This window comes from Maniola jurtina, chromosome 21 (genome assembly GCF_905333055.1).
Source record: "Maniola jurtina chromosome 21, ilManJurt1.1, whole genome shotgun sequence".
Taxonomy (NCBI): Eukaryota; Metazoa; Arthropoda; class Insecta; order Lepidoptera; family Nymphalidae; genus Maniola; species Maniola jurtina.
This window is the reverse complement of record NC_060049.1, coordinates 8,037,189-8,063,612: the sequence shown is the minus strand read 5'-3', so window position 1 is coordinate 8,063,612 and position 26,424 is coordinate 8,037,189. Positions and strand designations below refer to the sequence as shown.

At 37.0% G+C, this 26,424-nt stretch overlaps 1 protein-coding gene across 3 annotated transcripts in view; it reads left to right on the top strand.

The window, feature by feature from the left end:
• The first annotated feature begins 6,611 nt into the window (after positions 1-6,611).
• LOC123876415 (synaptotagmin-10-like) overlaps positions 6,612-26,424 on the top strand; it is an 80,294-nt gene continuing 60,481 nt past the window's right edge. Inside the window, exon 1 of one of the 3 annotated variants that reach the window (XM_045922665.1) lies at positions 6,612-6,724. In XM_045922665.1, coding sequence (XP_045778621.1) covers positions 6,616-6,724 — 109 coding nt within the window. In that variant the 5' untranslated portion in view covers positions 6,612-6,615. Of the gene's footprint in view, positions 6,725-18,824; positions 18,904-26,424 lie in introns of those variants that run through there. The other 2 variants (XM_045922664.1, XM_045922666.1) reach the window with 2 other exon arrangements.

Here is a 26,424-nt window from a genome sequence, read left to right as displayed (position 1 = left end):
AGATGAATAATTACTAACCAAGATTTCATAGAGAGTGTTTGATAAGTCGTATTTAACGTGACAAAATGTTGGTATGCAGTAGCAAATAAGTAGTTAGATTTAAATAGAATAGATTTTTTTAACCCCCGACCCAAAAAGAGGGGTGTTATAAGTTCGACGTGTGTATCTGTGTATCTGTCTGTGGCATCGTAGCTCCTAAACGAATGAACCGATTTTAATTTAGTTTTTTTTTGTTTGAAAGATGGCTTGATCGAGAGTGTTCTTAGCTATAATCTAAGAAAATCTGTTCAGCCGTTTGAAAGTTATCAGCTCTTTTCTAGTTTTTTTATTGAGGTTTTTGCTGTGGGGTTTTTTTTAAATTTTGAGTTATCGTTGTCAGCTTCTTGTATAGGTATAATACCCTAATATAATTATTAGGGCATGAGTGTGAGCCTGGATTATTATTATGCAGATTTGAGTATACGGACCGATCGACGCCTCAGGCATCCATTAGTGATCAGACGATAAGTTCTGCATCAATAAATTCCATCAATCCTTAGCAATGAGTGGATGTTGGAGCAGAAAATTACTCAGATATTTGTGACTAGCTGATGTTCACAACTTCACCCGCGTGATTTAGGTTTCTAAAAATTCAGTGAGAAATTTTTGTTCCGTTTGCCGTGGAGACCCTGGGGCCATGGAGTCTTAGTGCAAAGAAATTTTTACGAGACATTTCACCGCGTTTGATAGCCTCATCGGGTGACAGAAGGGCTGGCTCATTTTTTGCGCAACGGATCAGCCTGGCTGTCCAACGCGGAAATGCAGCCAGTATTCTTGGCACCATTCCACGCGGGCATGATTTGTATAGTAATTAGATAAGGCTAGCTTTAAGTTTTATTGTAATATTTTCAATAAAAAAAAAAAAAATCTGGGATAAAAGTAGCTTATGTCAATCCCTAGGTCTTTAATCTATTGTTCTGTTGCGGCGTGAATAAAGGACAAATAAGATAAAGTTGAAAACTGCGATCGTCTTAATAAACGCTGAAATATTATAGTAAAATTGTTTTTCCGTCGCTTGGTATTTATTTTGTAGTACATTTATATTTATGAACTCAGAATTTTCTCCTTTGTCATGTAACATCCGTTTGATAATTTTTTCGTATAAAATATAGCCTATGTCACCCGAACCTTTACGACGAATCGATTGACACCTCATTCATCAAAATCGGCCCAGTAGTTTAGGCGCTACGGTGGAACACACAGAATCTGGATATACCCACTTACATACATAGACTGCTAAAATCTTAACCCTTCCTTTTGGCTCTGCCGCAGTCGGGTAACAAACACACTTTTAGACTTTCATGTAGATGAAATGATTGAAGCTCGTGTGTCAATCGGTAACAAATTCTAAAGAGGAGGCAGTTCTATGTTTAATTAATTAGAAATCTCTAATTCCTAATTGATAGGCGTAGGGGAGTCTGCCAATTAATTAGCCTCCATACTCGTACATCATTGTCCCGGAAAGCTTTGTCGATTAGCGCTACGTTCTACTGAGTATGTCACACTATCACACTAATATTATAAAGGCGAAAGTTTGTATGTGTGTGTGTGTATGTGTATGTTTGTTACTCCTTCACGCAAAAACTACTGGACGGATTTGGCTGAAATTCGGAGTGGAGATGGATAATATCCTGGATTAGCACATAGGCTACTTTTTATTCCGGAAAACCAAAGAGTTCCCACGGGATTTTGAAAAACCTAAATCCACGCCGACGAAGTCGCGGGCGTCAGCTAGTAACTTAATAATTGCTGTCTGCCGGTTGTAAGTTTTCCTAGATATATAGGTACCTACCTAACCCTTACATCTTATATAATCATTAATCACACTTCACACTAATATTATAAAGGCGAAACTGTGTGTATGTATGTGTGTGTGTATGTGTGTGTGTGTATGTTTGTTACTCTTTCACGCAAAAACTACTGGACGGATTTGGCTGAATTTTAGAATGGAAATAGATTATACCCTGGATTAACACATAGGCTACTTTCTAAACCTATATTCACGCGAACGAAGTCGCGGGCATCAGCTAGTCAAAATATATAAAAGGAACAGGTGACTGTGATCTATCAACGCACAGCTCAAACTACTGGATGGATCGGGCTGAAAAATGGCATGCAAATAGCTATAATAAGGCAGACATCCACTAAGAAAGAAATTTTGAAATTCAACCCCTAAGGGGGTAACATACACACACACACACACACACACATACAAACTTTCGCCTTTATAATATTAGTGTGATTAAACCTACTCTTATTTCTATTGAGTATCTATTCAATGAAAAATATTAATAGATGATTCGACAGAATTTGTACAAGTATTTCAATAATAATTTTAACTTTTTGTTATTTAGTCTGATAATTTATTATTGAGTTGAACAATATAGACGGCGATTTTAAGACATCTAAGTGCTTAGATATTAAAATACTTAATTCTAAATATTTCTACTAAGGGTTCAATGTTCAAAGATATCTAACAGTGGACTATTTGTCATCAAGGTCTATTAGAACAAGATTAATTCGGTGTAAGTAATGAGAAATGAATTTTATTGTTAGTGTTCATCTAATTACTTATGAGCCCTGGTTAGATACGATGCGCGACGGCTGCGTAGCATCTGCGTCTTCTTAAGAGACGTAACTCTTAAGAGAAGTTGCCATAACGCACTTATAGCAAAGTACATTAGCTCCCATACAAATGAAGTTTGGTTTTTGGTGTAGTGTAAAGTTAATTAAACAGGCTCATAGATTTAATTCAATTATTTTGGCCCGTGTAAATTTAAAATTACACCTTTTTAGAGAAATCTGTAAAACCACGAGGTTAATTTCATTGAGTTTGATTGATTAGTATTTAAATGAAAACCAAATTACGTATTTATGAAGCGCGCCTTCTAGCTGAAACAGAAGAGATGTAGCTGTATGTACTATAGGGTGTAGCTGTGTTTGCGCACAAGCTTGGGTCATGATTAACCCATCACCGGCTCACTACAGAGCACGGGTCTCTTCTCAGTATAAGAAGGGTTTGGTATTAGTACACTACGGTGGTCAATCGCAGATTGGCAGACTTGTGTACCATAATAATATCTTCTCCTGTCAGCTGCTACGCGTCGAGTCTGTTTAAGGCTTTATAAATTTTGGTAGGTACTAAATACTCTTGTCATAGGCAAGACAGTAATTGTGATATATTGCTGGAGGGGTGACTCGGTCACCTCGAAGGGGACGCAATTTCTAATGTACCTACTTGAGGGTTGTGCCACAGCTGCAGTGGGGTTATTATTGTGTAAAGATATTATAAATCTCTAGATAGGCAAAATTATATATTTTGTATTTAAAAAAATAAAAAAAAGACAAATTCATACGCTTGTGTGGGTGACATGTACCTACGCGTAGCAACCCGGACTACATAAGATATTTCTGTGAGGTTCACGCACCTTTTGATACCTACGCGCGTTCAAAAAACAGTCAAGTCGTGGCTAGTTAGCTCCCTACCGGCAAAGTCGTTCCGCCAAACAATTTAGCGTTCTGGTACGAAATCATATAGAAACAAGGGTATGGGTTTATGAGAATTGCCCTAGCGCTTCCAAGTTAACCCGCTTCCATCTTAGACTGCATCATCACTTACCACCAGACGAGATTGCAGTCATTTTGTTCGCGTGGATATAGGTTTCTTAAAAATTCACATAGGAACTTTTTGATTCTCCGCGATAAAAAGTAACCTATGTGTTAATGCACGGTATAATTTCGCATGCCTTTTGCGTGAAAGAGTAACAAACATACACACATACACACAAACTTTTGCCTTCATAATATCAGAGTGGTATTATTAAAGCTAAGTTTTTATCTGAAGCAGAAGGCTTATAAGGATATCATATTGCAAGTCAGTATAGAAGAACATCATCATCATCAACCTATCACCGGCTCACTACACTGAGCACGGGTCTCCTCTCACAATGAGAAGAATTTGAGACAATTCATAAGAATATTTATGAATCCCATTTCATCTGAAATTCACACACATTTCGCAATGAAACCTCTCAGCACTGTTTCATATGACATAGACAGATCTAGGTCGTTCGCCGGGCACCTGTCAATAGGCTTCCGTTTAGTCTGAAACGTGGTAATGTAATAAACGCCTTTCATGAACAATTTAAACCATAACTGTACATATAAAGATGCCTAAAATAGACCTGAACTTATTGGAATATTAAACTGTAAGTGCTTTCCTGCGGATTCAATATTTGCTGCTTATATAAAACTCAATTGATGTATGAGAAAGAGTAAGGTCGAGGGTACTGTGACGTAGATCGTGGCCTTCTATCTCGAGCGACGACATTGACATTCCTGTTATCCTATAGCTACAACTCTCTGTATCTGCAAAAAAAATTTTTTTGAGCGATTGAGAGGTAGGTATGCTTGGAGTTACTCTACGTGATCAAATCAGAAATGGGGAGATCCGTAGGAGAATCAAAGTAACCGACATAGCTCAGTGGGTGACGAAGGTGTATACATCGAGCGGGCAGGGCACATAGTTCGAAAAACTGATATATATTGGGGTCCCATGGTGCTGGAATGGCGACCTCGCACTAGAAAGCGCAGCGTTGGAAGACCTTCCACTAGGTGGACTGACGACATCAGTTGAGACGTAGGGAGCCACTGGAATCAGGCAGCACAAGACCATGGCGAGTGGAAATCCCTTCTTCTTCTTTGTCGTTACACTCTTGGCAGAGCGGTCGTGGTCATCATGAAGTGACGTTTTGGGGGGCAGATGTTACACGCCTCACGAGCATTCGCCACTTCTCCCTGCTGGTCGACATTCTGGTACACTCGTGCACGGCACCGCCCACAGCGGACTTAATTTGGTCGGTCCATCGCGTAGGCGACCTTCCTCGCCCTCTGGTACCCTCCACCTTGCCCTGCACCACAAGACGCTCAATGGAGTCACTCTCACGCCGGGAGACATGTCCGAAGAACTTTAGTATGCGACCCTGTACTAACGCCGAAAGACGTTGTTTAATGCCGAGTTCTTGGAGTATAGAGACGTTGGTGCGATATTCAGTCCATGAGACTCCTAGCATTCGCCTCCAGCACCACATCTCCAGAGCATCAATCTTCTTCTTCTCGACTGTTCGCAAAGTCCACGTCTCCGCAGCGTATAGAAAAATGGGAAAAACAAGTGTCCGAACGAGCCTGATCTTCGTAGCTTTTGTGATGTTTTTGTTTTTCCATATTTTCTTTAGCTTGTCCATTGCAGTTCTCGCTATCGCCCTACGCCGCTTTACTTCTTCTACGCAGCCCCCATTGTTCGAGATTAAAGCACCAAGATATATGTAGGATTGGACGACCTCGCAGTTCGCAATTCGAGTGACTTCGGGCGAATTATTATTGGCACGGTCTACAACCATCATCTTAGTTTTACTGCGGTTGATTTTTAATCCGAACTCTAGACTGACGCGCTCCATTTTGAGAAGTAGCTCTTCCATATGACGAGCACTGGTCGCAAACAAGGTAGTATCATCGGCGTAGCGCAGATTTGATATCTTGTAGCCTCCAATAGCAACACCGTCGGTCCAGTCTTCAAGAGTAATGCGCATTATAAGTTCAGTGTAAGCATTGAACAATAGCGGCGATATTATGCATCCTTGGCGAACGCCTGCGAAATCCCTACAAGAGATCTATGTCGAGCTGTGGACGTCTATCTAATGATGATGATGATAATGATTAGGCTCGATGACTCTATGTTACCATGACTCTATGAAAAAGACGCAGGGTGCCACTGAAATCAGACAGCACAACACCGTGGCGAGTGAAAGTACCTACAAGAGACCTATGTCCAGCTGTGGACATCTATCGGATGATGATGATGATGATGATGATGATAATTATAAGGCTCGATGACTCTATGTTACCATGACTCTATGAAAAAGACGCAGGGAGCCGCTGAAATCAGGCAGCACAAGACCATGGCGAGTGGAAATCCCTACAAGAGATCTATGTCCAGCTGTGGACGTCTATCTAATGATGATGATGATGACGATAATGATAAGGCTCGATGACTCTATGTTACCATGACTCTATGAAAATGACAGGGCTACAAAGAGCTGGACGTCATCCTTAGTATTAATAACTCCTAGAAGGTAGAGTAAGAACTTTTTCCGGTCTTTTTTGTAGAGTACGTAGCTCAAAGCTTGCCCGCAAATTACCTAGTAAGCTAGTGTTTCGAAAGTAGAGCTCAAATTTAGTTTTATACATTTTTCTTTAAAAATCTGAACTACTACGAGACGCCATAAGGAATCCATGCTAATATTATGAATTGTGCAAAAATGTATCTATCTGATAGTCCCCGTGTGGATTGGCAGACATCACACACCTTTGAGACCAGTGTGAAGAACTCTCAGGCATGCAAGTTTTCTCACGATGTTTTCCTCCACCGTGCTATAATCACCGCTAGGCATCATTTAGTAGCGAATGTTTTCCTTTTTTGTACTAATGCAGCGAGCACAAGGAACAATTTTCCACCCAAGGACCTACCTGGCGTACGGGGTGCGTTCAGCTTCATTCGCGCCCTAACCACCGGCAGTGATGGGCGTACCGCGAGTCGCTAGCACCGCGCCAGCCGAGCTCGAGCTCGGGCGAGCGAGCAACCACCTGTTCATCGTCGACGACTCGAGAGAGGCGCGCGCGAGGGAAGGTTAGTGCCCCTTTTATGCGTTCTATCTTCAAATTGAATTATTACTCATACATTCGCGAAACGTTCTCACTTTCGATTTTTAAACTGTGGTTTTTCTTTTTTTTTTTTAAAAATAGGCCGCGTTTTTTTTTAAATTGTACTGTAACTGTACGTGTTTTAATTTTCATCGAACGGTGAACCAATTAGAAAATATAAAATCGTGCATTTTCACTTTCGTTTTCTGAAACTGTGTTGGTTTTTTTTTGGATTTATGCAGTGTTTCAATTCAAGTTGTGATGTTTTCCGTTTGTGTCATCTTTTTTTCAAAACCGTTTATTTTGTCTAAAAAAATATGATCTTATGAAAATTCTCTTTGAAAAATTGTTCGTTTTAATAATTGCGCCAGCTACATTTTCAAGTTGACTGTATTGTTAAAAAAATGTGTCTAACTTTGTTTGTTTAAGCTGTGGCTGTGGTTATTAATGTTCTTTATTTAATAAAGAGCACGCTCCATTAATTACCACGGTTACATGAATTTTAATTGGTTTCAAATTTTAGCAGCTTTGCAATTTGAATTTTCGGAGTTTACCGTGTCTTTTTAACCCTCGACACAAAAAGAGGGGTGTTATAAGTTTGACGTGTATCTGTCTGTGGCATCGTAGCTCCCAAAATTAACGAACCAATTTTAGTGTAGTTTAGAAAGGTGACTTGATCGAGAGTGTTCTTAGCTATCATCCAAGAAAATCGGTTCAGCCGTTTGAAAGTTATCAGCTCTTTTCTAGTTACTGTAACCTTCACTTGTCGGGGGTGTTGTAAAATTTTTAATTTACTCTTGTCTATAGTTGCGTTACGAATAATATAATACCTATCTTATACATATAAAACAGAACAGTGATTGACAGACAGACAGTACACAGCTTAAGCCAGTGGACTTCGAGATTTGGAAGGAGAAAATATTCCTTGAGTTGACGACTTGCCTGGCGCAGTGGTGAGCGCTGTGGTCTTATAAGTGGAAGGTTCCGGGTTCGATTCCCGGCGCGGCTAATTTAGAATTTTATAATTCCTAAATTGTCTCTGGTCTGGGCTGGTGGGAGGCTTCGGCCGTGGTCAGTTACCACCCTACCAGCAAAGCCGTCCCGCCAAGCGATTTAGCGTTCCGGTACAATGGCGTGTAGAACTCGGTAAGGGGTATGGATGTTATAAAACTGTCATACCTCTCCCAAGTTAGCCCGCTTGCATCTTAGGCTGTATCATCACTTAACACCAGGTGAGATCGCAGCCAAGGGCTAACTTGAAATTGAATAAAAAATTAATAAATAAAAAGAAAAAAATCGATAGGGATGCACTAAAGGTTTCTGAGAAATTCTAATAGGATCATTTTAAACATAAATCAGCGCAAATCAAGTTACGTGAAACAGATAGTTGATTGATATTAAAAAAAATGTACTTTTATTTACCTTAGGTATTTCTATGGTGTTTTTACTAAAAATTTTGGATGAATACAATTACTTGCCAAAGAGTTTCTTTTTTTAAAAGAGCTTTGAACGTTAAAAAAAGAAAAATTAAAAACAATTTTGGCTCTATCCACAAGAAAATAATTTGAGGACCTTTTGAACCTCTGACCCGAAAAAGAAGGGTGTTATAAGTTTGACGTGTGTATCTGTGTATGTTATGTGTATCTGTGTATCTGTCTGTGGTATCGTAGCTCCTAAACGACTGAACCGATTTTAATTTAGTTTTTTTTGTTTGAAAGGTTGCTTGATCGAGTGTTCTTAGCTATAATCCAAGTAAATCGGTTCAGCCATTTGAAAGTTATCAGCTCTTTTTAGTTACTGTAACCTTCACTTGTCGGGGGTGTTATAAATTTTTAATTTACACTTGTAATTTTTTTATCTTACGATTTGTTTTAACGGTTTTAATTTTATATTTAGATACAAAGTTATAACCTTGGTTGAATGGGATGCTATTTTTTGGAACAAGCTTGAAGGTGCCAAAAGAGCCTAAGCCCCGCGCTGATATCTATAATATATTCTGGTCGCTATGCGTATGTATCACACGCACACAAGCATTCGGATTTGTCTTCACTTTTTTTTGACGTGACAACGTCTTATAATTCGATAGAGCCGGCTGCACGCACGAAAAAACATGACTCATGCGGCGTTACCTCGCTCTGAGGCGTTCCATGTAAGGCTTGAAGTGCAAGCGAGAGCGCGGAACGAGCGACAAAGAAGCACAATCGGCCTTTTTATTAAGAAAATATTACAATAAAACTTAAAGCTAGCCTTATCTAATTACAATAGAAATCATGCCCGCGTGGAATGGTGCCAAGAATACTGGCTGCATTTCCACGCTGGACAGCCAGGCTGATCCGTTGCGCAAAAAATAACATTTTTTAGCCTATTTGGAGTTTTATAATACATTTGCGTTATAAGTATACATTGGTTGATTTTATTGGTAAACAATTGTAGTGAATAGTTATTTCAGTTGTTTACTAATAAATTGGACCAAGTTCTCTGGAATGCAATTAGTCGATACTCCATCGCAGATTGGTTTCGCACAGAGGTTTCAATATCGCTCTGAGATCTTAGCTTGATCGTTAACTTCGTTGAACTTGGGGATAATTAAGTTGGTTGTTAAGCACATTTTATTAATTACGAGATTATATACTAGCTGATCCGCCCGGCTTCATTCGAATATAACTCAAAATTTAAAAAACCCCCGACACAATAACTTCTATAAGAGCTGATAACTTTTAAACGGCTGAACCGATTTTCTTCAACTATAGCTAAGAACACTCGCGATCAGACACCTTTCAAACAAACAAAAAAACTGAATTAAAATCGGTTCATTCGTTTAGGAGCTCCGATGCCACAGACAGATACACAGATATACACGTCAAACTTATAACACCCCTCTTTTTGGAACGGGGGTTAAAAGTTCCTTTAACCGTTTGATTCTCAGAATCAATAATTTGAAGAGAACCTATAAAGGTTATGGTTTTTAGAGTCCCGTTCCCAAAGGGTGTCAATGGGAGCCTATTACTAAGCTTCCGCTGTCCGTCCATCCGTCCGTCCGTCTGTCAGCGGCCTGTATCTCGTGAATTGTAAGATGAAAAGTTGAAATTTTCATAGAACATATATTTCTATTGCCCATATAACAACAAATAATAAAAATTTCAAAATAGCTGCCATGAAAATTTGAAAAAAAAAAACAGTGTTATGTCTTATAGATGCTACGGAACCCTTCGTTTGCAAGTTCGACTCGCACTTGGACGATTTTTTTCAGCTAATAAAGTAGCGGTGTGAGTCCTCCAGTATTATCAAAAGCATTCTTTGAAAATCTCCTTAAAAACTAAAATTTAATAGTTTGCGTTATGGAAGTTTTAAAAGAACTTCACTGGTGATATATTTTTTATATTAAACAAACTTCAGTGGCTGTCTAGACACTTCCTGAAAATGTTAATGCTTTTTCTGCGTACCGTATTCTTTATCATATTATGATGTGTTATTGTATCACATTACAAATAGATTTAAATTACTACAGTTTACAAAACCAATGGCAAAACTATAAAAAATATATACTTCTAATATCATGAAAATATAATATCCTCTAAATATTTCTATATTAAATACCTATATAATTTTATTCGCCAGCTTTTTAGAATAATTTGAAAACACAAACCTGGTTTAAAGGTCAAGATTTATTTTGAACTTTCAAATTTAAAATTCAAAGTGTGGTTTATTCAAATAGTTAACAAAGTCTACTGAGTCGTCAAAAAGCGGATGGTTTTAAAACCATTGGTCTGGAATGCTTGCTTAGTAAAAGGCCTAGTCAATAATTTTAGGGTCCCCATAGAACCGTGAACTATCACAGTTAACGCAGACGAGATTTTTAGGGTTCAGTACGTCTTAGTGACTCTTCACATTTTGAGAGGAAATTTTGAGGAGATGATCTTTTCAAATTCAAAATGTTATCTAATGCGTTCAGTACCGTTCATATAAAATTATAGTATTGTGTGCGAGAATGTGTTTTAAATTATTGCATTTATTATATACAGTTTCTGAAATATTTATACAATAATGCGAGTTTGTGAGAGTCAATTTCGACCGATATTGGCGTCATGTCGTATTTATATTGTCTAATACTACGGATTAACTAATGAATAAATGAATATATTTTTATCAACCCCCGACCCAAAAAGAGGGGTGTTGAAGTTTGACGTGTGTATCTGTGTATCTGTCTGTGGCATCGTAGCTCCTAAACTAATGAACCGATTTTAATTCAGTTTTTTTTTGTTTGAAAGGTGGCTTGATCGAGAGTGTTCTTAGCTATAATCCAAGAAAATTGGTTTAGCCGTTTGAAAGTTATGAGCTCTTTTCTAGTTACTGTAACCTTCACTTGTCGGCGGTGTTATAAATTTATAATTTACACTTGTTGTACAACTTAAAATTAGTACAGAGAATACATAAAAAGCTAAACAAAAATAAAACACATAAAGAGCAAAACAAAAATATAATCAGGTACAATTTGCCTTGCCTTTAATAGTAGGTACCTTACTATATGAAAACTTATGTTATTTAAAAACTTATTAAATTATCACAATCAGACTTCAATATCTCCAAGTTTGATTAAAAACGTACAAAAATATTCAAGTCTGATAATTTAATGTATTTTCAAATATTTTAGATAAACAAGCATTCATAAAAAATCTTCAAATATGAATAGCAATGGTTTTCAAGTTTTTGAGTAATACAAAAATAAACAGACAAATTATATAACTATCTATCTAGGCAATATAATATGTACGAGTATATAACTGAATAACTGACAGAGAATGAAGGGGAAACTGACTAACTGACTTATCAATGTACATTTAAACTGCTGGGCTAGAAACATGTAGATTATTTTTACATCGTAAGAAAGTATTTGTGAAATCCCAACAGTATCAAACTTAAACTCACGCGGACACGATATAGTTTGCGGGCATCAGTTAATTTTATATTAGTAGAGAAAATATAATGCAGTCAGTTTTGTTCTATATCTAGCAGAAAAATATAGTGATCACGGTCTAAATAACATATTTACAAAGTATACAGTCTTCAGAACACTTTTAGCACTTTGAACATACTCAAAGGAAATCTGAACTTTGCGGCGGGATTTTGTTAAACCTACCTAGAAAGGACTCTTACAAAAGATTTTCCAGATGAAAGACGAAGCTCCAAAGTTACAAGCTTATAAAATATAAATGTGATTTCTTTATTTAATACTGGCTTATATGGACAGCAATTTCTGTCAAGTAAAATAAACACAACCTAACATGGATGGTTATATAACCAACCACATCACAACAACATTTAATTTTCATATAAATATTTAAAGATCCAAAAATCATTTGTCCTTATAGTTTTTAACCCCCGACCCAAAAAGAGGGGTGTTATAAGTTGGACGTGTGTATCTGTGTATGTGTGTATCTATCTGTGGCATTGTAGCTCCTAAAGTAATGAACCGATTTTGATTTAGTTTTTTTTTTGTTTGAAATGTGGCTTGATCGAGAGTGATCTTAGCTATAATTTAAGAAAATCGGTTCAGCCGTTTGAAAGTTATCAGCTCTTTTCTAGTTATTACTGTAACCTTCACTTATCGGGGGTGTTATAAATTTTTAATTTACACTTGTTTACTTATAAGTAGGAATATAAATAAGTAAAAAGAGATTTCATCCAAATAAACTTTATCAAAAATCGCATATACCGCCGATTAACATGGACTATTCGATATTTTGAATTGGTATCAATACTTAATTTAATATTAGCATATCAATGAGCACGCTTGATTAAATATTCATTATTCATATTATAACATCATATAAATTTATCAAACATAATAATTATATTATTGTGGATTGTTTCATTAACATATTAGCTCGTAACCTTTTCCATCAAATCATAACACTATTATTATAAAGGGGAAAGTATGTGTGTATGTGTGTATGTTTGTTACTCAGCTTCACGCAAAAACTACTGAACAGATTGGGCTGAAATTTAGAATAGAGATAGATTATACCCTGGATTGGCACATAGGCTACTTTTATCCCGGAAAATTGAAGAGTTCCCACGGGATTTTTAAAAACTTACATCCACGCGAACGAAGTCGCGGTCATCAGCTAGTGGATAATAATGTGGCGGGCTAAAAGATCCTTCCATTCCAAGTTGATCTTGGTATCATCATTATCAATCGACAGATGTCCACAGCTGGACATAGGTCTTTTTAGGGACTTCCCCACGCCATGGTCTTGCGCCGCCGCCTAAATTCAGCAGCTCCCTAAGATTCGATCGATCTCATCTAGCCACCTAGTGAAGGGTCTTTAAGGATTTTTTAACGCTACGCTTTTCAGTGCGAGGTTGCTGTTCTAGCATCTTGGGACCCCAACGTCTACCGGTTTTTAAACAATGTGCCCTGTTCATTGCCACTTCGGCTTCGCACCTCGTTGAGCTATGTCGGTTACCCTGGTTCTCTTACGGACCTCCTCATTTATGATTTGATCACGTAGAAACAAGATATTCTCCAAGTATAGCTCTCCAACGCCCGCTGAGTAACTCTGAGCCTAATATATAACAAGTGTAAATTAAAAATTTATAGCACCCCCGACAAGTGAATGTTATAGTAACTAGGAAAGAGCTGATAACTTTCAAACGGCTGAACCGATTTTCTTGGATTATAGCTAAGAATACTCTCAATCAAGCCAAGCCACCTTTCAAACAAAAAAAACTAAATTAAAATCGGTTCATTAGTTTAGGAGCTACGATGCCACAGACAGATATACACGTCAAACTTATAACACCCCTCTTTTTGAGTCGGGGGTTAAAAAGAAAAATTCTGACTCACTGACTAAGCCGTCGACGTCTAGTCTAAATCCTTGGACCTAGAAAGCTGAAATTTTGCACAGAGTTTCCGTTACTACACAGTAATATCGTATCGTATCTGTAGATACGCTTCCTAAGGATGGGCCCGCAAACTAGCCGTCCGTAGTATTAGCAAGTAGCAACAACGGAGCGACTCGCGGCATAGAGACCGATTTCACTATTAGACAAGTTTATTGTTTAGTCTAGAAACTTTGATGTCCATTGAGTTGGCAATCAGCCTGTGAAGGCTGATAGTTTGGCTATTGCTATCGTCTACCCGTCACTTGGAAAGCGGTACTTCGAATGATATTTTGATTATTATTTCATATTTATCAGATTCTAAGTTTAGTACTTAACCAGCTCACGACTACGTTCACGAAGATTTCGGTTTTTTTTAAAAATCTCGTGGAAATTCTTTGGTTTTACGGGACAAAAAGTATGCCTAGGTTCGTGCCCGGGAAGTAAGCTGACTTTGTAATATTCGTTAAAGTCGTTTGAACGGATGGGTTGTGAAAAGCTAGCAGACTGATAGACATACTTAGGCCTCATTTACACGAGAGTTTTTTTAACGTCCGTTAAAAAAAGTCCAAATAGAACAAATGTATTCCCAAGCATTATGTTCATATGTCAACGGTTTTTTACGTGTGAATAGATACTTGGGAATACATTTGCTCTATTTTGACGATTTGACGGACGTTAAAAAAACTCTCGTGTAAATGAGGCCTTAGTTTTGCATTTATAAAATTAAGTATACATAAGTATAAGGATAAGGCATTTGAGGACTAATCACACTAATAATATAAAGGCGAAAGTTTGTGTGTATGTGTGTAGGTATGTGTGTATGTTTGTTACTCTTTCACGCAAAAAGTACTTGGGCTGAAATTCAGAATGGAGATAGATTATACCTTGGATTAACACAAAGGCTACTCTTTACCCGGAAAGTCAAAGAGTTCTTACGGGATTTTTAAAAACCCATATCCACGTGAACGAAGTCGCGGGCATCAGCTAGTCTTTCATATAATTTAATACTATAACCATAATTAAAATTATTATTAAAAAATGCTTAAGCGTCAACAGCCTAACAATACACAGTTGCTGAACTCAGGGTTTATTATGGAGCTACCAAGAGTGTGAACTAGCTACGAAGGTGCTACGTGGATTTCGTAGCGATAGCGTAGCACTTACCGTAGCTAGGGATTTTAGGGCATAGGTATGTACCTACGTGACTTTCTAATGTATATAGCTATTAGCTAGTAGCTGAAATAAAAACTAAGTTTAGATTACTCTAGGAACTTTGAATAAAGGATTTTGGAAAATTCCGGAAAATTACAAATATCAATAGTTTATGAATGTTTTTTTTTTGTTGTAACACAAGGTAGGTACACATAGTAGCAAAAAAAAGGTATACAGTGCAAACAAAACAGTAAACATATCAATAAACATAAAAATGAATAGAAATCATTTCGACAGCTATTTATTTGCATGAAATATAATTCTGGGAATTTATGAAAAACAAATAAATTCATAGTTCGTACGTAGTTTAATAAATTCACTACAAATTTGTGAGTGTTAGTTTGTGTTAGTTTGTATACCACTCAAATTACCTAGAAACTCTATCGGATGTGTTCAAACTAAATATTTAACTTGGTTAATAATTTTGTGGGTATATAATACGTAGTCCGCTGTGGCAAGTGTGCGGAATAAAAGGGACTTTAGAACGGTGTCAAATTAGCGTTTTGCGCTTCATCATGATCAACCCATTGCCGGCTCACTACTGAGCACGGGTCTCCTCTCAGAATGAGAAGGGCTTAGGCCGTAGTCCACCACGCAGGCCAAGTGCGGATTGGCAGACTTCACACACCATTGAGAACGTTATGAAGAACGCTCAGGCTTGCAGGTTTCCTCACGATATTTTCCTTTACCGTTAGAGCAAGTGATTATTTGAGTTTATTTTTATTTAGATACAAGTTAGCCTTCGACTGCAATCTCACCTGATGGTAATTGATGATGCAGTCTAAGATGGAAGAGGGCTAACCTAGAAGGGGTGTGGCAGTTTTTATTAAACCCATACCGGAACCGGAATAGGTTTCTACACGGCATCATACCAGAACGCTAAATCGCTTGGCAGCATGGCTATGCTGGTAGGGTGGTGACTAGCCACGGCCAAAACCTCCCACCAGACCAGACTAGTGATTAAGAAATTATAAAAATCCAAACCATGCCGGGAATCGAACCTGGACCTCCCACTAATACCTTACACAGCGCTTACCGCTGCGCCAGGGAGATCGTCAAAAACGCCCAGAACTTTGAAAAGTTAGAGGTGCGTGCCCGGGATCAAACCCCTGACCTTCCGAATAGGAGGCCAACGTCTTAACCACAAGGCTATCAAGATCGTACGCGTTTATGCTAACCTTTTGTAATACTTGCTTTTCGCAGGAGCGTGGATACGCCTATAAGCTCGTATATGCGCAAGCGTTTCTATGTTGGTACCTATCCATATTGCTTCTGACTGAACTACATGATTTGAACAAATACGCTGGAATGTACGAGTACGTTCAACGTCTTGAAACGCGAAATACAGCGCGTACGTTACGTCATTATTTTATAAGCAAAGTGATGTTATTGACAGATAGAGTGAAAGAGATACAGGGCCCATTTGCATAATAAAAAGCACGATTTATTTCCCTGTTACGTCAGTCAATACCAATTAGAACCTTAAACAAAATAAAAGGGTTGTAGACTGTAGTTGAGTTATCAAAAAAATGGCGCGGTCACCCCCACTCTATTCAGCCACATAAAGTAATTATTATTAACCCCCGACCCAAAAAGAGGGGTGTTATAAGTTTGACGTGTGTATCTTTGTATCTGTCTGTGGCATCGTAGCTCCTAAACGAATGAACCGATTTTAATTTAGTTTTTTTGTTTGAAAGGTGGGGCTTGATCGAGAGTGTTCTTAGCTATAATTCAAGAAAATCGGTTCAGCCGTTTGAAAGTTATCAGCTCTTTTCTAGTTTTCTTACAGAGATTTTCAGTTCAAACTCTTGGACCTATTGCCCTGCGGTTCCCTATGTATGTATGTATGTACGTGTGTATGTATGTATGTACTTTATTGCACCACAAAACTGAAATGACAGGTTACAAAAAGAAAACTTAAAATGTAGATACAAAAAGTCCCTTTATTACATAGACAAGGAATAAAGCCGGATTTGCCAAAATTCCCACGGGATAGGGGAAAAAAGGGATTATATTTAAAACAAGTGAAGTCGCTGGCGGTCGCTTGTTTAATACAATAGTACTACAGCTACGTTGGTATGTGTTACACCTCAGTAGGATTACCCATACGCCATTTATAAAATTAGTTTATATAGCACTCCAATTAACTCACAAATTTTACCGGATTTGTTAAACTAAACACTTAACTAGATTATATATATATCCGTGGTGTATGGTGCGCCTAAGAGGGGTCTCTCCGTCACTCGCTCCATACAAACGTAGTTCCAATTTCATTTGAATATTAAGCAACTAAAGTCCATGAAATTTTGCAGACATATTCTAAAAACTAATATCTATGGTTTTCCAGATTTCTTTTAAAATATTCGGTTTCAAAGTTACGGTCTTAAAAATTCACATACAAATCTTTGAGCCCCTGTAATTTCAAAACTACATATTTTTAGAAAATCTAAAACACCACAGACACATATATTAGTTTCTAGAATATGTCTGCAAAATTTCATGGACTTTGGTTGCTTAATTTTCAAATGAAATTGGAACTACGTTTGTATGGAGCGAGTGACGGAGAGACCCCTCTTAACTAGATTATGTTTATATACGTGGTGTATGGTGCGCCAAATAAAAGGGATCTTAATTAGGATTTAGGTCACACAACGCGTCGCTGCTTTACAACTATGTAATTGACAATTTTGCAACCGGAGGCGAAAACCCTGTCTGGCTTTAGCGATCCCTTTGGGTATCTAGTTTCTATTCGCTCATATCTTTATGTTTTAATGTCTAATTCAATAGTGTATTATAAAACTAGCTTTTTCCAGTGACTTCAGCGAGTTTTATAATATCTTTGAGCATACCTACCTAGAATCAATACAACTAACAGTGTAAGACAGCGGACAGAATTTAAGATAAAAGTTTTCGAATACTTGATTGAATAAATCTTCAATTTAACTTTAATTAAAAAAAACCGGTCAAGTGCGAGTCACACTTGCGCACTGAAGGTTCCGTACTCGGTTTTTTTGGACATTTTGCTCGATAAATCAAAAACTATTATGCATAAAAATTAATAAAATCTGTTTTAGCATTTACAGGTAAAATTCTTTTATATGATACCCCATTTGGTATAGTTATCTTACTTTGAAAATTGAAACACATTTTTTTAAAATTATGTAACCACAAATTCGCGGTTTTCAGATTTATTCCTTTACTTGTGCTAAAAACTATCTATCTGCCAAATTTCATGATTATAGGTCAACGGGAAGTACCCTATAGGTTTTCTTGACAGACGCAACGGACGGACGGACGGACGGACAGACAGACAGACAGACAGACAGACAGACAGACAACAAAGTGATCCTATAAGGGTTCCGTTTTTCTTTTTGAGGTACGGAACCCTAAAAGTAAGATTATACTGATAGTCTTATGGAAGCTTATTAAGAAAATGCTGATAAGTCCCTCGGTAGTAAGTACTTTGAACTTTCGTGAATTTAGTTTGAAAGTTTGAAAACTTATGAGTTGCATTGACTAGCCAACTGAGAGTTTTGAAATGTCTGGACGAAAATTGAGTACCCATTTTCACACGAAAACTATTGCTAAAGGACCTACCTTTAAGAATAGTTGTCGTATTTAAGTGCTAGGTATGGCGTACTTGCTTTATTTGGACTTAACAGCATCGAGTTAACTTCACGATTACTGCTTTTCCATTTTTCAAATATTATTGCAAAAGCTACTTTTTATCCCAGGAAATCAAAGAGTTCCCATTTCCCACGGGATTTTAAAATCCTTAGTTGTTTTATAAACAAACAACTTCGTACCACTACAATTTCGTAATATGTATTAGCAGAGAGAAAGATAAACTAAAATACAGAGTTATTCATATTGTCAAGTTATAAAATCAACATCGTCGTACGATAGCGTTTATCCAACGGATATGAACTTCCTTCGTTTAATAACCTTCGTATATTATGAAATACTGGTATTATTTACTTTTGTTGCAAATCCAGTATAAGTTAGACGTTTAATAGTTGTGAACTTTTAGTGCTTATTGGTGTTGAGAATAGTGTTATGCGCAAATAGGTAAGATAGTTTTTAAAGCTAAGTTTCTACCTAAGTGTTTGCCTAAAAGTAGCTATTGATGGGCAGTTTGAACAGTTAACTGCTCTAGCAACTGACTGTTTAACTGCAGTTCCAATATTGAACTGGAGGAGGTTTACTGCACTGCAAAAGATGTGCTTGCGTGCGTGATTTTGTTTAGACTTAAGTCAGAGTTAAAACGAGACAGATGTATATCTCTCACATAAGTCTGTCTCGTTTTAACTCAATCTTAAGCCTGAGCAAAGTCAAAGTGCGCTCTAAAAATCAACCCTAAGAGTCGAAAGCTCGTGACTTGTAAGCGGAATTAGTTTATTGATTTACTTTACTTACTTTGAATAATATATTTGACTTTGACTTTGGAAGGATCTGGGAACACGGTCACTTTAAAAACGCTAATTTCAAATGTCACCCGTGCGACGACAAGTGACTCAGCTGGTTAAGAGGGCTCTCTCCGTCACTCGTTTCTTACAATCGTAGTTCCAATTTCATTTGAATATTAAGCAACCAAAGTCCATGAAATTTTGCAGACATATTCTAGAAACTAATATCTATGTCTGTGGTTTTCCAGATTTCTGTTAAAATATTCGGTTTCAAAGTTACGCGGTCTTAAAAATTTTCATACAAATCTTTGATCCCCTGTAATTTTAAAACTACATATTTTTAGAAAAATCTAAAACACCACAGACACAGATATTAGTTTGTAGAATATGTCTGCAAAATTTCATGAACTTTGGTTGCTTAATATTCAAATGAAATTGGAACTACGATTGTATGAAACGAGTGACGGAGAGAGCCCTGTTAATGTATTGAAATGGATATTCACAATATTTTACACCGTAATATTTTTGCGCCAATAAAATTCCCTTCAAAGAATTAATCTACTGTGAGAAAATACAAATTAATTTTCAAGCTGTATTTAAATATGAAATAGGGGTATGGCGGGGAACCCCGGGTACGCCAGCCACGCCCACGTAGGCACTTGTACCAGATACTTTATCTGTCTTACTTTATTCATATTACGCGCTGTATTACTTACCCACTACCAGAAACGGGCATAATTGTTACTTTGAAATCATTTTCATTTTGGTGAAATTAATATTTTTCACTCTGAATCATTGCGATCAATACTTATATTATAAATGCGAACGTGTATCTGTTTGTCTGTTACCTCTTTCTATTTATCCTTTTTGTAATGGAAACTTAAAAAGTTCCCACGGGATTTTTAAAAACCACGCGGACGAAGTCATAGGCACCATCTAGTAATTCTACGAACGGCGTAGTTTTTAACTATGAGTTCAATATACTCTGAAGTTGTTCACCTTTTCTAGTTGTTTGATAGGAGTTTAGGTTGATAATTTCTGTATCACGTTACCAATTACTTAAGTCCTTTAATCTCTGCGGTTTAGACCTCCGTACCCAAGTGTTGAAAAGTGGTTTGTTCGTTCGGGTATTCCGTTAACCCTGTTATAATCCCTTTGGTTTACAACAGTAACTCATTCAACCTACAAACCCATTTCAGGGATATAAATAACACCTGCCAGCGCTAACTGTCCTGACAAACGGCTATGGATCCTAGTCACTGTAATGGAAATATACAAGTACGCTGGAAGAGGAGTGCCCCACCAAATGACAGTTATTTTATGCACCGATACGTAGCGCCGCACCAAACGTACTGGGAATTAAAATTGACATTTTGGCTGAGATCTATAGACACTTTGACTTAGCTCAGACTTAAGCCACTATTAAAACGAGACAGCGTCATACCGCTTACGTAAATCTGTCTCGTTTTGACTGCAATTTAAGTCTAAGCAAAGTCAAAGTGCGGTCTATAGATTTCAACCTTTGTGTCAAATATTCTTCGCGTTGATACTATGTCGACAGATTTCTTATCACTAACATTTAGTTTACGCTCACATGACGCTGCTACTATCAGCGTCAAAATGGCGAGAATCAAGTTACTTCAAAAATACATAGGTTGGCATCTCAAGTCCAGCGTCCAAGCTTGTATTAGTAGAGGTCAGTGGTCCTAGTGGACAGATGTGACAATGTAAACATTCGTTCATATTACAGTTTTTGCTTATGCAATACTAGCTGACGCCCGCGACTTCGTCCGCGTGGATTTAGGTTTTTCGAAATCCCGTGGGAACTCTTTGATTTTCCGGGTTAAAAGTAGCCTATGTGCTAATCTAGCATATTATCTATCTCCATTCCGAATTTCAGCCAAATCCGTCCAGCGGGAAGGAGTAACAAACATACACACACACACACACACACACACACACACACACACGCACACATACAAACTTTCGCCTTTATAATATTAAGTGTGATAGTGCAGTGTAGTGCAGTGTAGATAGACACCTTTAGGTAAAACGACACCAATAAGCCTGCTTCAAAATATAGTGGTTTGTTGTAGACTACAGAAGTTATTGGTAATATGTATTAAGAATTTATGATTACTATCATAAATAAGTGATGAGGTACTCCTCATCACTTGTACTGATATTGTCTGGCTTCTAGCTTGAGTCCGGCTAATCTGCCTTTCCTTCCCCTTTGTATTGCTACCAACTTGTTTGATTCATTCATTTAATATAAACTTTTTGTATTGGCAAGCTAAAGGTTAAAATTGTTGAAATACTAAGTCCGTTTTGATAATTGACTGATTTTTAACACACTATTGTACAAAAATCTATTTAGTTATTTACACACTAGCTGATGCCCGCAACTTCGTTCGCGTGGATGAAGGTTTTTTAAAAATCCCGTGGGAACTCTTTGATTTTCCGGGATAAAAAATAGCCTATACGGATTCGGAAGAATCCCTCTAAGTAATGGTAAAAGAAATTTTGAAATCGGTCCAGTAGTTTTTGAGCCTATTCAATACAAACATACAAAAATACAAAGGTTTCCTCTTTATAATATTAGTATAGATTTCTGTATCTTGGTGTTCAATAAAGAATATTTTACTTTAGTAACCAAAATCATGAGAAATGTAAAAAATCACGCCATTATAACAAGAAAAAAAATTGTCACCATGTGAACACACCTTTAGGACGAGCCCCTTTATCCACTGGAGTGAGCAGTGATGGAGGCTTTACGACATGATGGATTATAGACTTTCACAAAAACCTATACAACGTAGATTTTCACACGATATTATGTAGTGAAATAGAGGCTCATTTTATGAGTTATGGAAACGTATATAATATTATTATGAATGATTTGGTAACCCATATCTTAAAGCTTTTATTCGGTAAACGAATGAATAGGTCCATATTTATACTAGACCCATATTTTTACCTATATCCTTATTTCGTACAGACATGAAACTAAATGAACTTGAAATATAATCATTTATTGTATATTTACAAATAAAAAATTGGTCAAGTTCGAGTCGGACTCGCCGGCGAAGGTTCCGTACCATCGTAGTATGAAATCTCAAACCAGTAGGTATAATTAAAAATCATGCAAGTTTATTACGGACATCACCCTCTTAATGAGATTTAGTAAATGAATTATTTGGTCGTGGACACTATTATTTTGTGATGTTATCACAAATGATGTATATATTTTATACAAATCCGGAAAATCAACGAGTTACCAGGGAATTAAAAAAAATCTAAATCCACGCGGACGAAGTCGCGGGCATCATCTAGTGAAAAGAAACCCTTATAGGGTTTCTTTTTCTGGAGATACGAAAAACCTTACAAGTATGTATTCTTGTATAAAAGTATTCTATCTTCGTTAGAATTTTGATTCCACGCCCTTCACAGTCGAGACCGCGTGGGCGTGACTAGCGTATAGGGGATTCCCTTCCAAAGTTATTACTCTAATATTGGTTTATATTTCACTTAAACACAGTTCAATAACACTATATAGGAAAGAGTTAAGAGGTCTAGACTAACGCTACGTAGGGTTGCCACCTGTCACTGCTTGATTTACGGGTTACCCGCATCAAAAATAGAGGTTATACGTTTATTTACGGGAGAAAGTGCTTTTAAAAGCTCTTCATTTTGTAACACAAATGAAGCCAAACGTCAAGGTTTGGCTTCGCCAGCCAGCTACGGCTGAATTTGTAAAAAATACGGGAGCTTTATTTACCCCGTCTTTTATTTTACCAATTATTATTCCCATTGAAATTATTATATTAAGTTATTTATATTGAAATACGGGGTAACCCGTAAAATACGGGGCATATGGCAATCCTAACGTTACGTATCCTAGATGGTAACTTTTTAGTCATTTAACAAAAGAAAACCCAGATAATGTTTCCAATGGTTAACTTCTTATCCGTCACTAGTATGATATTATAAATGCGAAAATGTGTTTGTTTTGTTGGTTTGTCCTTCAATCACGTTACAACGAGCAACGGATCGACGTGATTTTTTAATGGGTATAAATAAACACTTGGAAAGTGATATAAGGTACTTTTTATAACGGAAAATCAGAGTTCCCACGGGATATTTAAAAACCTAAATCCACGAGGACGAAATCGCGGGCATCAGCTAGTTAATAATAAAAAAGGTAATTAAGAACATTTTTAATAAGTTAGTAAAATAAAATTAAAACGAAGACCTATTCGAATTTCGTTACAGTGAATGACCGGAGATCAAAGGACCGCGTGCATCGGCCTAGCACCGCGGTCGCCTTTGCTTGTTTCAAATGAACCAAATTAATTTTTAGGGTCCCGTACCTTAAAAGGAAAAAAGGACCCCTTATAGAAGCACCTTGTCTGTCTGTCCGTCTGTCCGTCTGTTAAGAAAAGCTATAGGGTACTTCCCGTTGACTTAGCATCATGAAATTTGGCAGGTAGGTAGGTATTAAAGCACAAGTAAAGGAAAAAAATCCAAAAACCGCAAATTTGTGGTTACATCTAACTAGGAAAACTATCCGGGCTTGTTCAAACATTCAGCATTTTCTAAGACCGGGGTAAATATTAGCACAGTATTAGCGTCAAAGATCTTTTCGTTAAATTATCCGATAAAGACTACGGTTTACCTGAAAGCCATTATCTAAGAAAAGAAGAATCGCCACTTACCACAGGTAGCTTTATCTGTAAAAATAAAACGTTTTTTGCTACTTTCGTTCATTTGAAAAAGACTTTCCTTTCGGTCTCTTCACTCTATAATCTCTTTTACTTAACTTTGGGTGGCAGCTGAATAAACCATACTTAAGAGTATACTTAAGATTTTTGTCCAAAAACAATATTTTCATTCGTAGTTTGTAGCACATTTTCTACTTAGTTTTCTAAATTTTCCACGGTTTGAAGTTTATACTGATTTTATTAACCCCCGACCCAAAAAGAGGGGTGTTGTAAGTTTGACGTGTGTATCTGTGTATTTGTGCATCTGTCTGTGGCATCGTAGCCGCTAAAATTAGCTTAGGAGCTACGATGCTGAATCAGCCGTTTGAAAGTTACACTCTTTTCTAGTTACTGTAACCTTCACTTGTCGAGGGTGTTATAAATTTTTAATTTACACTTGTGATTTGATTGCGTAGGAAAACTCCAAGAATAGTTCTTTCCATTCCCTATCAGGGCAACAAGATATCAAAGAAGTAGAATTGGGAGCCGCTGGCGTTTAAAACCCATGCCCAGCTGTGGACATCTGTCAGTTAATTTGACAATAATCTAAAATTTTATCGTAATTGAATTTTTCAACAAGACAGACTAAATTATCTTTAAAGATAATTACACCACTTGGCATTCACAGCTTCAGCTATTAAAATATCCACAAAAGCCTTTTATTACTTTCGTTCGTTTCAAAGACTTTCTTTTCAGAGTAATCTCACAAATAATCCCTCTCAGCTATATTCCAGTTGACAGGTGAATAATGTACCTTTTATATACTTACCTACTATTCTTTTATCACACCGTCCCTTTCAGAAAAAAGTCATTCTTTCGACATGACATATAATATATTTTTAACCCCCGACCCAAAAAGAGGGGTGTTATAAGTTTGATGTGTGTATCTGTGCATCTGTCTGTGGCATCGTAGCTCCTAAACTAATGAACCAATTTTAATTTAGTTTGTTTTTGTTTGAAAGGTGGCTTGATCGAGAGCGTTCTTAGCTATAATTCAAGAAAATCAGTTCAGCCGTTTGAAAGTTATGAGCTCTTTTCTAGTTAATGTAACCTTCACTTGTCGGGGGTGTTATAAATTTCTAATTTACACTTGTTATTGTATGAGATTTTCATTTATTTGAAATATGTGATTATTTTATTACAAGTAACTGATTTGTTTTGGTTAACCCGAGTAAAGGGAGTTAGAGTATATTAACAAGTGTAATCCAAAACATCAAATAAATAATTATGTATCAAGGCAACGTCCATCTTGACAGCTTGACATATTTAGTCAATTGACATAATATTATGAACCTAACGGTTATGTAACCTTCTTTAGAAAAGAGCTGATAACTCTTAAACGGCTGCACCAATTTTTTTGGATTATAGCTAAGAACACTCTCGATCAAGCCACCTTTCAAACAAAAAAAAGTAAATTAAAATCGGTTCATTCGTTTAGGCGCTACGATGCCACAGACAGATACACAGATACACAGACACACAGATACACAGATACACAGATACACAGATACACACGTCAAACTTATAACACCCCTCTTTTTGGGTCGGGGGTTAAAAAAAACCGGACCTCACATTGTGAGAAACCCCCAAGTTTTAATTACAAGAATTAATTAATTTATTTGTGGTATTTATAGGTCTATGTTTGTTATTTAATTACAAAAAAGCAGTTCGTCAGTCGATCTTGTATTTAGGTACCTATCTATTTTTGATATACCTAAGGTGTTTGTGACAGAAAGTTGAATGGTCTTATTTTCATGAAAGTTGGGAGGTGCTTTGCCAGATAGGCTAATATGCAGGCAAAGCTGGGTAATAAGTACAACGGGTGGCCCCATAAAGATTATAGCCCAGGGTTTGGCATTTGAAACTTACCTAACTTATTTAAAAATTCTCGCTTAGTCAGTTAGTAAGCTACGAGACGAGTAAGCATTATTATGCTTTGGAAAAAAAAGAACTCTTTAACTTTTAAACCCTAAAAAAGACTAAGAAGGAATTATTGTGCTTGGAATATTACAAAGAGCATACCTAGTTACTTCAGTTGTCTCGTTTTCTCGTCCGTAAATCGAGTCAGAGATCAGAAACTGAGGATGTATGAGAAGGCAAAGTTTTTGAGTTGATAAAGTTTTGATCTTATTCAAATAAACTTGAAAAAGCTTTCATCTACGAGTATTTGCCTGAACTTAAGTATATACATTTATTTTTTAATTTATTTATTCAGATACAAGTTAGTCCTTGACTGCCATATCACCTGGTATTAAGTGATGATGCAGTCTAACATGGAAGCGGGCTAACCTGGAAAGGGTATGGCAGTTTTTTTTAAACCCATACCTCTTTGGTTGCTACGCGGCATCGTACCGAAACGCTTAATCGCTTGGTGGCACGGATTTGCCTGTAGGGTGGTAACTAGCCACGGCCGAAGCCTTCCA